The 17,797-nt window shown below is 36.8% G+C and overlaps 2 protein-coding genes across 2 annotated transcripts; both read left to right on the top strand.

Annotated features, from left to right (window-relative positions):
- The first annotated feature begins 59 nt into the window (after positions 1-59).
- On the top strand, positions 60-4,089 carry LOC121261898 (ATP-citrate synthase alpha chain protein 3). The gene is made up of 12 exons (XM_041164305.1): positions 60-329; positions 1,148-1,324; positions 1,410-1,571; positions 1,730-1,810; positions 2,156-2,207; positions 2,374-2,488; positions 2,601-2,682; positions 2,831-2,926; positions 3,088-3,189; positions 3,281-3,397; positions 3,477-3,593; positions 3,771-4,089. Exons 1-12 carry the CDS (start codon positions 231-233, stop codon positions 3,840-3,842), a joined length of 1,272 nt encoding a protein of 423 aa, XP_041020239.1. The 5' UTR covers positions 60-230; the 3' UTR covers positions 3,843-4,089.
- A 10,268-nt stretch (positions 4,090-14,357) lies between these two features.
- Positions 14,358-16,223, top strand: LOC121262197 (peroxidase 5-like). Its single transcript, XM_041164598.1, has 4 exons — positions 14,358-14,601; positions 14,918-15,032; positions 15,114-15,341; positions 15,545-16,223. Exons 1-4 carry the CDS (start codon positions 14,358-14,360, stop codon positions 16,221-16,223), a joined length of 1,266 nt encoding a protein of 421 aa, XP_041020532.1.
- Positions 16,224-17,797: the final 1,574 nt, after the last annotated feature.

Here is a 17,797-nt window from a genome sequence, read left to right as displayed (position 1 = left end):
AATTTCCGAGGATGAATGGTTTGTATTTATAAAATGGAAAATGCTTATAAAATTCATTGGATACTTTAGGGCCTTAGGCCTACTAACCACGCACGCACGCACGCACCCAACTGCTCTACCTCTCTGTATATTTTCTTCACTGTCGCGGATCTTCTTCCACTGTCTGATCCCACAAAGGAGCTTGTTGTTGTTGTTGTTGTTGTAACTGGTTGTTGTAAAATCCGTTGTGAATGGCGAGGAAGAAGATCAGAGAGTACGACTCTAAGCGTCTCCTAAAGGAGCATCTCAAACGCCTTGCCAACATTGACCTTCAGATCCATTCCGCCCAGGTACTCTCGCCACCCTCCATCCATCCCGATGCTTCTAGATTCTTCCGGAACTGCCTTTCCCCTTTCCTTTTTTCCCCACTCCTTCTAGCTATTAGCACTGGAAACATTTTCAATTAACTTTGGACTGTTTGAATTCCTAATTTAAAATGTATAAAATTAAGTTGAAAATTCTGATTCTTTTTTCAAGACATCAGAAGCTTCTTTAAAATTTTGCTTTTGATGTTCCTTTTATTGGTTTAGCTGTAAATCTGACTAAGTTATGGAAATAATGTTTTTGATCGGTAACTAAGTATGCAAAATATACGAATATGCGTGTCTTCAGGAAGAATTTATGCTAAGCAATGTTCTTAGTATTCTGTTCACAATACTTATAAAAAAAAAAAGAATTCTGTTCAGAATATTAAGTTTTATACGTGTTTGTGTGTGTGTGCACGTATGAATGAATGTGTGCCTGCTTGTGATCCCTTCAGAAGCAGAAGCAAAAAGAAAAAGAAAAAAGAAAAAGAAAAAAAGGTATAAGCTAAGCGATACAGGTTGAAATTGATAAGTAATGATACACATTCCACCTTTTTTACAGCTCTTTTTATAACTCTGTTTTAAATGGATGGAATTTATGTAAAATTTAAAATTCAAAGAATTTCTTTTTTTGTATTTTTGATCAAGCATGTTGGTTGGTTGCAAAAAAGTTGGTATTTTATAATAAATGTATGGTGAATCTGTCTTTAATAAAACTAAAAAAAGGAAAAGAAAAAAGAGGAGCAGGAAGAATATATATCTTGCTAAAAGGTTGAGTGGGAGATGACAGTTTTATGGCTTAGGTGACGGAGGCAACGGACTTTGCTGAGTTAACAAACGCGGAGCCATGGCTTTCGTCCACCAGATTGGTTGTGAAGCCGGACATGTTGTTTGGGAAGCGTGGAAAGAGTGGCTTGGTGGCACTGAACTTGGATTTAGCTCAAGTTGCTGAGTTTGTGAAAGCTCGCCTTGGTGTTCAGGTAATGGGGAAGACACAGATGTTATAATCTTCTTTAGATTTGTATAACTTTCACTTTGGTGATGTGGGTATTGGATCCTTTTTAGGTTGAAATGGGTGGTTGCAAGGCACCAATAACTACGTTCATTGTTGAGCCATTTGTTCCCCATGACCAAGAGTATTACCTTTCGATAGTCTCTGAACGGCTTGGATGCACCATTAGCTTTTCAGAATGTGGGGGAATTGAAATTGAAGAGAACTGGGATAAAGTATGGCCATACAGTTCATTGATACTCTCTCTCTCTCTCTCTCTCTCTCTCTATATATATATATATATATGTATAGATTCCTGGTATTATTATTCATTGTAGATCTGTGGTTGTAGTGTTTGTATCTTAAAAGTTTGTCATGAATTTGATTTATACAGGTTAAGACCATATACCTTCCAAGTGAGAAGACTTTGACATTGGAGGCCTGTGCTCCATTGATTGCTACACTACCCTTGGAGGTGAGTTTATGCTATTATTTTATGTTTTATTGTTTATTTTCCAATTGGGATGGCTTCTATAACTTTTTACAAAGGCTGATACATTAAACGATGTGTAATCTGAGACGTCATTACGCTGTTGTACTTCCAATGTACTGATTTATAGGGTAGACCAAGTTGACCAGTTGATAGCTTTCCCGTGTCTGCTTGTTGCATTTAATGCCCTTGATGCTATTTACTCTTCCTCATTTTCAAATTTCTCAGGCTCAAAATTTTTCAGTTTCCTGCTTATTTATTATTGGTTTCATTCTTTTTTGGTATTGGAATATATCTAGCATGTGCTGATTCTAGTTCTATTTCACTTAGGTTCGAGGAAAAATTACCAACTTTGTAATGGGTGTGTTTAATGTATTCCAAGGTATGCAATGTTTAAAGACTGAAACTGCTTGTGCTTTGCTTCATTGTCAAGAAAGAGAAGATTTGTCCTTTTTTATTCAAGCTTTTGGTCATCACTTTTCTTTGACTGGGATATCTTCTTAATGCTGCTGTTGTTAAATTCTAACATTTTTATTTTCTTCTCATAGATCTTGACTTCAGTTTCCTCGAGATGAATCCATTCACATTGGTGAATGGGGAGCCATATCCCTTGGATATGAGGGGTGAATTGGATGACACTGCTGCATTTAAGAACTTCAAGAAGTATACATTTCTTTATGTCTATTTTTGGAGGCTTGCTTAATTGACATCAGAACTGCACACTAAATGCATTTGGAAGAATGTGTTGTCTCATGGATATATTTTGTCCATTCAGGTGGGGTAACATTGAGTTTCCTCTGCCTTTTGGGAGAGTCATGAATCCTACAGAAAGCTTCGTTCATTCACTGGATGAAAAGGTAATTGCATTTTTGTATCTCTTATTTATATTTACTATTCATCAAGTCTTTTAGGCTTGATACTGAGTTCAATCATGGAATCTGGAATCTGCTATTCAACAGTATAAAATAAATCAATTTAAGTCATATTCTTCTGTTGACATTGCAGACAAGTGCATCTTTGAAATTCACAGTGTTGAATCCAAAAGGACGCATCTGGACAATGGTAGCTGGAGGTGGTGCAAGTGTTATATATGCCGACACTGTAAGAAACCCAATATCATTCTCTATAGTGCATCTGCCATTCTCATGAATCACATCATAACCACATCTTTGCTGAAAGTTTTAGTTATGCAGCACCCTTTACAAAGGACTGCGGGATGCTTGCCTTCTTCTGTGACTTACTTTTTCCTCGTGTTCAACTAGGTTGGAGATTTGGGATATGCACAGGAACTTGGTAACTATGCAGAATATAGTGGAGCCCCAAATGAGGAAGAGGTGTTGCAATATGCCAGAGTTGTTATTGACGTAAGAAAATATTTTTGTTTTATTTCAGAACTTCAACTGCTCTTCATGTCTTCATTTGTTCTGAATCGATGTATTCTTAATGGTCTTGCAGTGTGCTACTGCAGATCCCGATGGTCGTAAGAGAGCCCTTCTTATTGGAGGGGGTATTGCTAACTTCACTGATGTTGCTGCTACTTTCAATGGCATAATTCGAGCTCTTAAAGAAAAGGTGTTCTAGTTGAATTTATACAAAACTTAATGTTGTTTTCTCACAAATTAATTCTCTTTTCTGTGTCTCTGTGTGACAGGAATCCAAATTAAAAGCAGCAAGAATGAACATCTATGTTCGAAGAGGTGGTCCAAACTATCAAACTGGTTTGGCAAAGATGCGCACCTTGGGAGAGGAACTTGGCATACCCATTGAGGTATGCAATGAGTCAATGACTATTTTATGGAAACCTTGTGTAAAAAATCAAAAGTTGCAGCGATACTAAAGATAATTTCAGACCAATTCTGCCTGGATTGAAATAGGGAAAACCTCTATGGCTCTTGGTGGATGAACTGTATTGATTTTTATTTTTTATTTTTTATTTTTCACGTAGGTTTTCGGGCCAGAGGCAACTATGACCGGAATCTGCAAACAGGCAATTGATTGCATAATGGCTGCGGCATAGTTTGACAATTATTTTTGCTCATCCGTCAGTGTGAGTTGCAAAATAATTTGGTGCGAGGGGTGTGATGAATGAACAGCATCGGGCTGGCAGAGATAGAGTGGATCGGATTGTTGTAAACTCTAAAAACAACAGTTTTTGTCTTCTTTTGCTTTTTCTTATCTTAACTTCGAGTTAGCATGACATTGGTGTTTTGACCCTTATCGAAAACCCCAGAGTGCAAAGAAAGATCCAATCGATTGCTTTCCCTCAACCGAAGTCAATGAAAACCTACATCTGCCATCGTAATTGTCATTTACGTAGTAGTATTCTAAATTTTTTCTGTTGTATGCTTTCTTTATTTCACCGAGAATTCTTACATCCTCCTAAAATTTCACTTGTTTGAAAAATGAACGGACATAATCGCTTTAAGTGAAAAAATAAGCTTATTTTTTTTTTTAATCAAATTTTCAATTTTGTTCATGTATTTAATAAATTTTTAACATGCAAGTCAAACTCTTCGATGTTTTTACTGCTTTTTCTTAAAGGCAAGTGGGCTTTTCCGTCAACCTTGTGTGCTTAGTTTGATAAGGACTCCGTCACATACAGGAAACCTGTTAATTTATCACAATTTCAAGTCTTAAAAGACAATAATACAAGTGATGGTAATTTGATTATTTGAGGCCCCAAAAAAACATGTCTTGAAAATGATAAATAATATAATACTATTTTAATATTTATATATATATATATATTATATATATATAGATATATTATAAAACATTCTGTATTATTTAATAATGGATATTGCAACTTTGATCTGAAACATACATAACAAGCCAACTACAATATTAATAGCTCCTCAGTACACAACTACTATTGATATGGTCTACTCTATGCTGCAAACCTCTATAGACCACCGTCTGAGAGACAGCACAACTCTGTCCAAGACAGAATTTACAAACTCCATACTTTGTCTAAGACGGAGTGGATGACACATTCTATGGACAAAAGTACAAAAGACACACTATATGGACAAAAGTCCAAGAGACTGTGTTTTTTGTTTTTATTTTCTTAAAACAAAAGACATAACAGAAATTAAAAATACATGAGAAAAAACGAATTATATTTTGGAAATATATGGAATCGTATTTTCAATCTTGGAGAAAAAAAGACAAACAAAGTGACTGTAATGGAACGTGAGAGCCACGCGCCACCTTGGGAGTATGGTGGTCAATCAGGTCTGATGACCCTGGACCCAGAAAAACCACACGTGGCGGCAGAAGAGCATCCTTAGCGGTGACGTGTGGATTTCATGCGCCCACTTTGGACCGCGCATTTTAATGAAACTGAGTCATATTAGTATCATTATTTTTTGGGTTAATTACACTTTACTCTCTCGAACTTTCACTCAATTCACAATGTGTGGACCCTCGAACTTTCAAAACTTTTCAATCCCCCATTCTGTCTACCAGCAACGTCAAATCTAATGAAAATTCACTGTAAAAATCTAATTTTTATCTAATTTATTATCATTGACCATATAAAATAATATATGCTATCAATTAATAATAAATCATTAATCATTAACCATAAATAAAATTATTTTATACCTAAGTTGCAAGTAAGTATGAATAATCTATGTACACAATAAAATTATTTGATATTCATTAACCATATATAAATTAATAAAAAAAATCATTTAATCATTTAATGATTTATGATTTATTATTAATTGATAACATATATTATTTTATATTTTATATAGTCAATAATAATAAATTAGATGAAAATTACATCTTTATAGTGAATGTTATATATATGAGCAGTATGTGCAGTGAGTTTCTATTAGATTTAATGTTACTAGTAGATGGAATGAGAGATTGAGAAGTTTTAAAAATTTGAGAATTTATTTTGATACAATTATTAATTTTAAAAATATATTATAAATTGAATAAAAATTAGAGAGAATAAAGTGTAATTAACTTTTATTTTTTAAACTTGCAGCTTGTTCTGCAATCTCAACACCGAACATTTTTGTTTGATTGGTAATTACATTTATTTACACAGTACCGAACCTACTTATTGACTGATTGAGAACCGCGTGGCAAGTGTTGACTTTTCAGATACCATGACGACCATCCTCCAATTCATTCCCATTTAAAACCTTTGAAAGTCTGAAATCTAGTATATCTACTCACCTTTCTCAAATGGCATAATCCAGTTTTTCCTGATTTTGCCATCGGTGAATCTAAAACAATAAAAAAAAAAAAAGAGAAGATTTTTATTTAATTTTTGTTCGAATTCGGTTTGGTAAGTTAAACTCCTAGGTACTCGATCTTGAGTTAGGCTCGAGTTGTTTATGTATTTATTTAATAATATTTAATACTTAATAAATTATATAAATAAAAATAAAAAATTTAATATTGAATTTGTATAACTAACAAGTATAATTTCTATTGAATTATAAGATTTTAAAAATTTATAAATAATTAATATGTAATTAGTTGATATTTATTAATAATAACAATATATTATATACCTACATAAATTATTAATACATATACATAATATGATATCATATATATCTATTTCATATATGGTTCCAACATACTAGTAAATGAAATTATCAAATCTTACCGACTAACTATTGTATAATTATAAAATATATATAGCTATGAAACATATTCAATTTATAGGCATAAGTGACTAGGTATAAATAATTAGGTTATATATCATCTATTTAATTATAAAAGTGCTATACTTATATTATTAGCTAATATATATATATATATATACACACACACAAACATAGGTGTATGTATATATTTAACAATATATGAATGAGTTTTAATTGAGTCGAACTAACGAGTCGACTTAGGCATAAAGGAGCAGGCCTTAACGAGTCTTAGCTGAGTTGAGCCGAGTCGAGTCGAGTCGATTTTAGTTAGATATGTGTCATTTACTAATCGAGTGAGTATCTTCTTTCACGAGCGAGTTTTTTTTCTTTTTTCATAAGTCGAGTTTGATTCAAATTTAATCGAACGAGTATCGATCAGGCTATCAAATAGACAAATTCATTTACGGTCCATAAAGAAGGGAGGCTGGGAGGCCAACGTTTGGAACTGTTCAAACAAAGACAGCTTAAGTTTAATACGATTTGGTCATTATATATACATGCCCTTTGGCCTGCCATGCAATTAAAGCTGTCTTCTGCAAGGCATATGATCTTCACCAGAGGGGTGACTTTTTAACTAAATTGAAATTGTAATTTTCAATGGGTTCCAAAGCAGAAATGCTACCAAGTCATGGGAAGACGGCCTAACTTTCCGATATCCATCCATATGTCACGCGGTTTTAATTTCCTGGCTGTTCCCAGGCAGTACTGGCCGCAAGAGTACTGGATGTTACCTCGATCCTTTGTAAATTACTTTGCTTACAAGTCATTCATTTCATATATATACAAAGTCCAAATATATAAACGAGTGATCCCATATCACTCTTCCGGCGGAGCTGAATCTTCAGGCTCACTCTTAGCATCATCTGCATCAAAATCTTCATTACCATAAAAATGTATCGCAGGTAAGTAATAATCCAAACAATCCTCGAAAATAAAAATGCATTAATGCAACCAATAACTATACATGCATATGATGGAATATGCATTAGACCTAAAATAACATTTTTCCTGAAAATGAATATTTTTCAACGCACGCCAAAATTCCATTTTTGTCCTAAAATATTTCCATAAAACATTTTTCCTGCCATTTTCCCAGAAATGGCCCAAATCAATAATCCACCATTTTCCTAGAAAATGGCCCAAAACAAATAATCCATTTTAACCGTATGCACCATGATCTCCCATAAGAATAATCCGCACACCTTGGCTACCTTCGTCACACCACGGGTAACGACCGTGCGAGTGACTTCGTAACGAGCGATGCCCAATTCCGCGACCAGCGCGTTCGTGGCCAAGCATCATCTAGCTCCCACTAGTAGAGGGGCCACAGAGTTGGCACGAGAGCGTTACCATCTCGTCCGATCCTGTTGTCGCCTAGCGACAACCCAGGGGACGTCACTCAGTATATTTCGTTCCCGAGTGACTAGATGAGCTCCACTAAGATAATGCCCTATCTCAGCTTGGGGTTGTGATACACATGCACTCAAAACTTCTCACATGAAAATCCAGTTTTCAAAAATACACATGAACATGTATGCAATCATGCAAAAACCCAGTTTTCATTTACAAGCATGAACATGCGTGCAAATATGCAATGTACATGATACGACACAATATCCAACAACCAACAGATCATAGCATAGACTAGTCACACAAACAACTCCATCCTCCAATCCATCCGACCCCCTTACTCCTTGGACTCAGTCTGACACAACCAACCAAATCACAGTAAAAATGAGTTAGTGCAAAAATACATTTAAATCACGAAAGTTCTTTGGGAAAATACTTATAGTGCTATAGTATAATTTTCGAAGGATCATGGAGGTGCTAGAAGAGCGGTACAACAAAGTAACAGTGCAAAATGCACTATGACCGTGGGTCTCAAAATGCTAGGTTTTGAACGGAGGTAAACGAAAACTTGTGATTACTAGGGAATGGCATAGGGATGTTGGTGAAGTTAATGGTGGTGGTGGTTGGCCGTGGGTGGCGGCGTAGAGGGCGGTTGAAGTCCAAAAAGCCCAAAATGAAAATGGAGTTGGATGGACTTCACCGGTGGCGGATCGGAGTTGAGGATGGGTGGGTTAGGTAGCTGGGGGGTAGTCGGTGATGTGGTTAAGAGGTGGTGGCCAATGGCAGCACAAAGGAGGCACAAGAGCTCAAGGGGTGCTGCGGCTTGAAGCCATGCGTGGGGGCTCACGGCAGCACGAGAGGAGCTAGAAACTGGAGGGTATGGTCGCCGGCTGGAGGGGAAGAAAATGGGAGGGGTGATGACGACAATGGGTGGCGCACGACGGTGCTGTGGTGGACGACGCACGAACGGGGAGAGAGAGAGAGGGAATTCACACGCGGGAGAAGAAAGAGAGAGGAGAAAAAGAAATGAGGAGAAAAAGAAAAGAAGAAGAAAAGAAAAAGAGGAAAAAGAAAAAGGGAAAGAAAAAGTGAGGAAAAGAAATGAGATCCAATCCTCACATCTTGGGTCACACAAATGATCCAACGAAAAAGATTTTGAAACGGCAAGTCAAATAAAATAATTTAAACGTAGTGATTAAATGAAAATAAAATAATTAAATCCAACAATAAATTAATTTAAAATAAAGAGAAATTTAAATGCATAACAATAATTAATATTAATAAAGCATATCAAAATAATTTTCACAAATTAAAAATCTTAAAAATAAATCAACAAAAAATCCGATAAACTTAAAACAAGAGAATCAATATTAAAATTAATAAAAATAACCAATCAATTAAAAATATACTAAAATACAGGGTGTTACAGCATTGGCTGCTCGACTGCGTAGTTTTGCAGATTTAGTTACCCAGTGTCCACAACCTATTCCTGAAGTCCAGGTCCCGTTTAGAGCTACAAAACAGGTTGCTGGGGAGGTTTTTGTTGTTTGCAAAAGAAGAAATTGAGGCCTCTGCGATCCCCTTCAAATTTGCCTTGATATTAAAATTTCTCAGAAAAAAGGTCCTCAATGGATTGCATACGTGCGTATATCAGGTTTTGATGGGGCCTTGCTAGCCAACCAGTAGTTTCGGCCATGAAAAAATCTAGGAATATTTTTGTGCGTTTCGCAAAGGAGGATGATTTTATGAAATCTTGGCTTGCGAATCCTATGATGTGGAGGGCATACCATACAGGGCTTTCCATTGGAAACCGAAATTTAATGAAGATTAGGAGCCTACTATGGTGCTAGTGTGGGTGACGTTATCGGGATTGCCGCCGAATTTTCCACGAATCTTTCTTGAGGAACATAACGGCTCCCATTGGAAAATTTCTTCGTAGGGATAATACCACACGATGTGCCACTAGAACTGATGCTGCACGGGTATGTGTTGAAATGGATATCACAAAAACTCCATTAATGTCGTTTTGGATTGGCACGACTGGGCAGCCTAGAAGCTGGTTGCAGGAGGTTGTCTATGAAACCTTACCCGCATATTGTCAAGCATGTCATATGCATGGGCACAATGGGTTGACCTGTAAGGGGAGGAAACGAAATACTCTGCTTGGAGGGAAGGCAAAGCATATTTGGGCTCAAAAGGTGGCCACCGAAAATCAGGAGGTTCCTCCTGGAACTTCAGATCAACCAGTGCAAGAAAGAGTGAATACAAAGGGTATGCCAGCTAGGGAGAAAGTAGGTGAACTGGCTCATGAGCAGATAAAAGGCCAGGGGTACAACTTGATGTTCCACAATCCCTGGAAGATATCCTTGAGGGAATTGAAGCGGTCTTGTCGGGAGGTAAAGATCAAATTGTTGGGAATGTTGTTGAGGATAATTTTGTAGAGCATTCAACCGTGATTTTAACTAGTGTAGGAATAAATTTGGCAGAGGAGGTACGGGTTGAGAAATGTGATGGGAATGTGGTGGGAAACTTTGAGGAATTAGTTGGGCCTCTATTTGGGGATGTGGTTGAATCATAGCAGGAAGGAGTAAATAAAAGTAGCGAGGAGGATGATGATGTTGGAGAAGATGATGGCAGAGATGGGGCCTCTGGTTCTATTTCGAAATCTAAAGCTCAAAGTGGAAAAACAAAATAAGGAAAAAAATTAAAGATTGGCCTTCGGATTCTGAGAATAATGGTCAACACAAGAAAGTTCTTAAATCTAGAACTTCTACTTAGGTTCCTAGCAAACCCTCTCACCTTAATTTATGAAGTGTAACTATATGTTTTGGAACATCCGAGGACTGAGGTCCTCGAAATAAAGGCTTAAAAAGCTGATGTGAATGTTTAAGCCGAAGTTAGTATGCCTAGTGGAACCTTTTAGCTCAGATGATAGGCTGCCAAAGCTTGTGCATGAGTTACATTTGAAGGATGGTACTTCTAATAGTGTAGAGGGAGGGAAAATGTGGCTGTTATGGGATAATGGAATTCAACCCGTTATGGTGGCGAAGTCGGAGCAACACATAACTATTTCAGTGATGGAAAATGATAAGCGTGTTTTGATCTCCTTTGTATATGCTAAATGTACGGTGCAAGAGTGAAGGAAACTTTGGCATGATCTTTCAGATGTGGTTACTGATAATGTTGCATTGGTTGTCGTTGGGGATTTCAACGTTATTAGGATGGATACAGAGCGTAGAGGTGGAAGGGCAAGATCGACGGTGGCTATGGGGGAGTTTAACTCTTTCATTGATGTTAATTGTTTACAAGAGATGTCTTTCACGGGAGGGCCTATGTCTTAGTGTAATGGGCATGGAGATTGGACTAGAAGCTGGTCTCGCTTGGATAGAACTCTGGTAAATACTACGTGTTTTGATTTTTTCCCTAGTGCTTGAATGAAATATTTATCTCGAACCTCCTCGGATCATGCACCTAAGGTGGTATGGATGGAAAAGCCTTTTGAGCGTTATGGACCATCTTACTTTCGGTTTCAACAAATGTGGACTCTGCATGAAGATTTGCAAAGGTGTGTGAAGCAAGTCTGGGAAGAGTAGGTTGATGGGAGATGGCTATGGAAATTGGCGGGGAAATTAAAGAAACTGAGGGTGGCTTTAAGGATCTAGAATAAACAGATTTTTGGATGGACACACAATCATATAAGCAGGTTAGAGCGGGAGGTTGAAGCACTTGATCAGAATCTTCAAAGTACAAATACAGAGGAGGATGTGGTTGCTTTACTTGCGACAAAAATAGAACTCGATGTGTGGCTTCAAAGGGAAGAAGTGAGGCTGACGTAGATTACTAAACATAATTGGGCTGAAAAGGGTGAGGTGAGTATGAGCTTCTATCGTGCTTTGGCTAGGCGAGATTCTAATTTTGTGGGTTCAATGCGGCTGAGGGATGGTTGGAATTTCTCCTCGCTAGAAGCAGTGCATGAGGAAGCGGTTGAGTTTTTCAAAAACTTCATGGAAACTCGTCCAGTTGCTGATCACCCAGATTTATCCCTTTGGATTAACAAAGACATCACAGAGGTCGAGAATAAGAAAATGTGTGAGCTTCCTTCAATCCAAGATATTAAAGAGGTTATGTTCTCGATTCCAGTTGAAAGTAGTCCTGGACTAGACGGCTTTGGCTCGAGTTTTTTCAAAGAATACTGGGAGATCGTGAATACAGATGTAGTAGATGCGGTTTGGGTTTTCTTTAGAGGTGTTGTGTTGCCATTTTATACTACGTCTTATGTAGTTCTCATTCCAAAAGTGCCCAATCCAACTGGGTTTGAAAACTTCAGACCAATTAGCCTATGTTCAGTAATTTACATGGTCTGTTCTAAGCTGTTAGTGAAACGGTTTACCCCTTTGATGTCTCGGTTTGTCTCTAGGGAACAAGGGGCCTTCATACCAGGATAAAGTATCTTAGAAAATGTGAGCCTAACACAGGAACTAATGCATAGCTTAAACAAACAGGTGAGAGGAGGAAATGTTTTGATTCAGGTGGATTTTGCCAAAGCATATGATAGCATGAACTGAGAATTCCTGCTTAATATTTTGCGGCTTTTGGTTTTTCTCATGATGTTTGCAATTTGGTAGAACAGTGTGTCACCTTAGTTTGGTACTCGATAGTGATGAATGGTACTGTTAAGGGTTTCTATAAAGGAGGTAGGGGTTTTCGGCTAGGTGACCCTTTATCGCCACATCTTTTTATTTTAGTAGAAGAGTTACTCACTAGATTGCTGAAGGAAAAATATGAAAAATTAGCTATTAGTAGCTTCTCCCATCCAAAGGGAGCTCCCTTAATTTTTCATCTTTTATATGCTGATGACGTGGTGATTTTCGCTAATGGTAGAAAAAAAATCCTTAAAGGCTGTTATGGAGTGCCTGAAGACGTATGAAGCGTGGACATGATAGGTAGTGAGTAAAGAAAAAACTGCTATTTACTTCTTTGATAAGATTTAGGCTACTAGAAGAAGGTCAAGCCTTCGAATTACAGGTTTTCTTCGAGGAAACCTCCCCTTTAAATATTTAGGGGTCCCCATCATTACAGGTAGATTGCTTACAAGGCACTTAGAAGAATTGCTAAGGAAGGTAATAGGGAAAATTGAAGGTTGGAAAGCTCGGTTGTTGTTTAAGGGAGCCAGAGTATTGTTAAAGCATTAGCATTGGTCTATGCATATGCATATGCAAAATCACCTCTTTTGCATAACCACTTTGCCATTCAAGTAAAATTCTCACATTGGCTTATGCATATTTGAGATAAAATAATAATAAAATATTATTATTTTATTATTATTAATTTTTTTCTAAAATCAATTTTTTTACATATATTTTATAATTAGCAGGCACTACATACATTTGAAAATAATAATACAAATGCAATAATAAAAAATATATATTTTTTTATATATTATATTAAAATATAATAAAATGAAAAAAATAAAATAATATGTTATAATAATAAAATGAATATGCAGGTGAAGGTTTGTTGTGTTGTTGAAGGAGGGAGAAAATGAAAAGATTGAGAGAGAGAGAGAGTGGGTGGATAGAGAAATAATGATTAAAATACGTTTTGTGGAGTGAATAGTAGTTATCCAAATTTAGATAAGCACTGTTCATACCTAGCTAAATATTTGGATATGCATAAGTCAATGTAGAGGATTTTAGGGTCATATTATGCAAATATGACTTTGCATATACATATGCATAGACCAATGTGGATGCTCATGTTCTATCTAATATTCCAGTTCATCTTTTATCTGTTATACACGTTTCTAAAGCATTTTTAGATGTTGTTAATAAAAGTTTCAGCACTTTCTTTTGGGGTATAGAAAATGGCAGACCAAAAAAAAAAAAAAAAAAGGATTGCTTGGGAAAAGATTTGTAGACCGGCAAGGGAAGGTGGAGTTGGGTTACAGAAGCTTCAAGAGGTCCAAAAAGCTTTGCATATGAAATTTGCATGGAAAATTATTGCGGAAAATTCCTTGTGGGCTTCATTCTTCCATGCTAAGTATATTAAAAATTCTCATATATCCTTGGTGGATCTGAGTAAAGGAACAAGGTTTTGGTGAATGGTGATGAACTGTGTGCAGTGGTTTTAAAGCAATCAAGATGGAAGGTAAAAGATGGAAAGGTTTCCTTTTGGTGGGACAAATGATCTGAATTGGAGCCATTGGGTTTGAATAGAGAAAATATTATCTCTCCAAAGTTAACCTTACAAGAGGATAAATCAGAAATTGGTTGGAATGAAGAGTTGCTAATTTCTCTTATTGGTCGTGAGGCAACTTTGGAAGTTTTAGCCAAACTCAGCAACTGGAAGTAGGGTCTTGACAAAATTTTCTGGGAAGGGTAAAAAAAGAGTCATTCTCAGTGAGTAGCGCTTGGGAGTGTATCAGAGAAAAGGCCCCGGAGGTACCTTGGATGAAGTGGGTTTGGCATCCAGCTCTTCCAAAGAAAATCTCTAGTACTATGTGGCAAACCATGCATAAGCGATTATCGGTTGATGACAAGCTTCTGAGTATTGGTGTGCCTATTGTCTCCAAATGTGTGCGCTGCTCAAGAGGGGCATATGAAGACCAGAACCATGTCTTGGTGGAAGGTGAAATGGCCTCTGCAATCTGGAAAAGAATATCTGGGAGGTTGGGGCTGAGGTCTGATCGAAATGGAAGCTGGAGGCAAAAAATTGAGCTTTGGTTTCGAAGGGCAAGGAGATCCAATATAAGAGGTATGTTGTTTGGCTTAATTCCTTCCATTATTACTTGGCAATTATGGCTATGGCGTTGTACAGTTCACATGGAGGGAAGGGTTGAAAATATAGAGTCAGTCTGGAGGAAAATCCTTTATTGGATTTCGTGAGTGGGTCTTAAAATCAAGGTTGTAAAGGAATGGTATGCTGATAATGAAAGTATTGCTGAAGATTTAGGCTTGACCATAAATTATAATGTTAAGAGGAAGCCGAGATTGGTTGTGGCAGAAACAATTTTTTGGGTAGTGTAAGCTTAACTCAGATAGATGTAGTAAAGGTAATTTTGGTCTTTCAGGTGCAGGAGGTATTATAAGAAATGATAGGGGTGAACTCATTCTTGCTTATGCTAAAAGACTAGAGCCCGGTACGAATAATAATGCTGAATTAATTGGATTGTTATATGGTTTACGGCATTCTGCCTAGTTGGGCTTGAGGGGTCTAGAAATTGAATGTGACTCTGCTATTCTGATTAAATGGTTACGTAATGGTAGCTGTGGCATTTGGAAATTACAAGAGTTTTGGGAGGAGATTGTTGTGTTGCTTGCTGGTTTTTCGCACAGGATAAAACATGTTTTCAGAGAGGGGAATGTTGTGAAGGATGGTTTGGGAAAGTTGGGGGCTGATGGTTTTTCAAGCTTGTGGACCGAATCATCTTCTATCCCATCACAGATTAGGGGCCTTTTGCGAATTGATAAAGCAGACTTACCTGCTATGAGGGTGTAGTTTTTATGGTTGGGTGGCTTGGAACATGGGATGTGGAACGACCTTGGCATACCCCTGATATTCTCTTGGCTCCAGAAAGTTGATAGTTTTGGAAATGTATCACTGTTTCTTTTCATGGAAATGTAATTTATAGCAATATATAGTTTCTTGTAACTACGGTTTTCCTTTGTTATAAGTAAGGTTTTTTTCTTCAATAAAGCTCGGAGGTCCCGTCCTCCATTAAACAAAAAAAAAAAAAAATAGTCGTGTCGTGTGCAGACATTCTAGACTTTGCTGCTCGTGACAGTTCCTATAAAGTGGGTGGTATAAATTATGCGGTGCCATCAGAACGTCGTGATGGCAGAGTATCTTTGAAGGATGAGCCTGACGTGAACCTCCCACCACCTTCCTTTAATGCCAAGGAACTACAAGAAAATTTTGAAAGAAAACTTAGTCTGGATGAAATGGTGACACTTTTCGGAACACATTCTATAGGGGTCTCACATTGTTCTTCCTTCTCAACTCGGTTATACTCTTTCAATGCAACACATCCACAAGATCCCTCGATGGACCCCATATTTGCTAGAAGCTTAAAAGCAAAGTGTCCCCCACCATCAAATTCCAGAGATGGACGTTTTCCAACAGTGCCACTAGACGTTCTCACACCAAACAAGCAAGATAACAAGTACTACAAAGATTTGAAGAACCACCAAGGCTTGTTGACATCTGACCAAACTCTTTTTAGCAGCTCTTCAACGAAAAATATTGTGAGGAACAATGCAAGGAATGATGCAGCTTGGGCCAACAAGTTTGCTGCAGCTATGGTGAAAATGGGTTACATCGATGTTCTCACAGGAAGACTGGGTGAGGTTAGGAAGGACTGCAGGTTTGTTAACTAGATCAAAGATCTGAAGTTCAATGGCATCTATAACGACAAAATTGAATGAGTTTTAATTGAGTTGACTCGGATATAAATGAGCGGACCTTAACTAACTTTAACTAAGTCGAGTCGATTTTAGTCGAATATGTGTCATTCGCAAATTGAGTGAGTATCTGCTTTCACGAGCGATTTTTTTTTTCACGAGTCGAATTCAATTTAAATTTAACTGGACGAATATATCGAATGGACTATCGAACATAATAATTCATTTACAGCCCTACGTGAGTAATGGAGGGAGGCCGGCCAACTGCTGGAACTGTTCAAACAAGGACAGCTTCAAGTTTGATACGATTTGCTCATTATTATATATACATGCCCTTTGGCCTGCCATGCAATTAAAGCTGTCTTCTGCAAGGCATATGATCTTCAACAGAGGCTGACTTTTTAAGTAAATTGAAATGGATTTTCAATGGGTTCCATGCAGAAATGCTACCAATTGTCATGGGAATACGGCCTAACTTTCCAATATCCATCCATATGTCACGCGGTTGGCTGGTTGTTCCCAGGCAGTACTGGCAAGAGTGGATGTTACCTCGATCCTTTGTAAATTACTTTGCTTACAAGTCATTCATTTCATATATATATATATATATAAATATTATATATATATAGTATTTTTCATAGAGCAATGCTATGTACAGTTTTCAAATAGAGACTGCATACATGTACAGGTCTAGTCAATTTTATCTTTAAATTTTTTTAAAATTACAATAATATACTTATTAAAATGATATTTTTTTCTATTTAATAAAGAGTTTGTACATATAATTTCTATTTAGAGACTGTAAATAGAATTTCTCTTTTCCATATATATATATATATATAATATATATTGGCGGCCCTACGTACCATGTCTCACCAAACTTTCATTAATATATCTGGTTTAAACGTCATAAGACACATATACAAGAACCCTATCTAGCTGATAAAATCTAGCTGATCAACTCGCGTGTTGCAAAATTATTAGACATACAAAACCAATTTAATTTCTGTTAGAGGTCTCGACCGACTAGTCGAACACGAGTAAAAACTTGACTGATAAATTGACAGAAATTAAATAATTTTTTGAAAAGACTTCAAATATTTCTCCCGATCGACCCTGGGGAAAGGGGACTAGAGGAAAAGCTAGTACTGCATGCACCATTAAGAAATTTCCCCAAATTTTAAACTATGTATAATATTGTTTCGTATTTTAGAAATTTCATCCTGAACGTTATCCATCCTCGTTGTCAGTTAACATATTTTGCAAGTCAAAGAAGATATGCAATACCACCCACTCAGAATGATTAGCTTATATATATATATATATATATATACAATAATATATAGAAGATCAAGCATATATATATATATATATGTATATAAAATAAGAAACTTTACGTGGGAGAGTGAGCCAGTGAAGAAGGTTTCCTCTTATATACCTAGCTTTGAACTGCTCAAACTTGGACAACTTCAAGCTTCTCTGCTATGCAATACACGCTTTGGTTTACAAAGTAAAACCGTCAGCCTCAAGCTGTACTTCACCTTTTTCTC

This window comes from Juglans microcarpa x Juglans regia, chromosome 4S (genome assembly GCF_004785595.1).
Source record: "Juglans microcarpa x Juglans regia isolate MS1-56 chromosome 4S, Jm3101_v1.0, whole genome shotgun sequence".
Taxonomy (NCBI): domain Eukaryota; kingdom Viridiplantae; phylum Streptophyta; class Magnoliopsida; order Fagales; family Juglandaceae; genus Juglans; species Juglans microcarpa x Juglans regia.
Note: the sequence above shows the minus strand (reverse complement) of the source record. Positions and strands in the feature narration are given on the sequence as shown.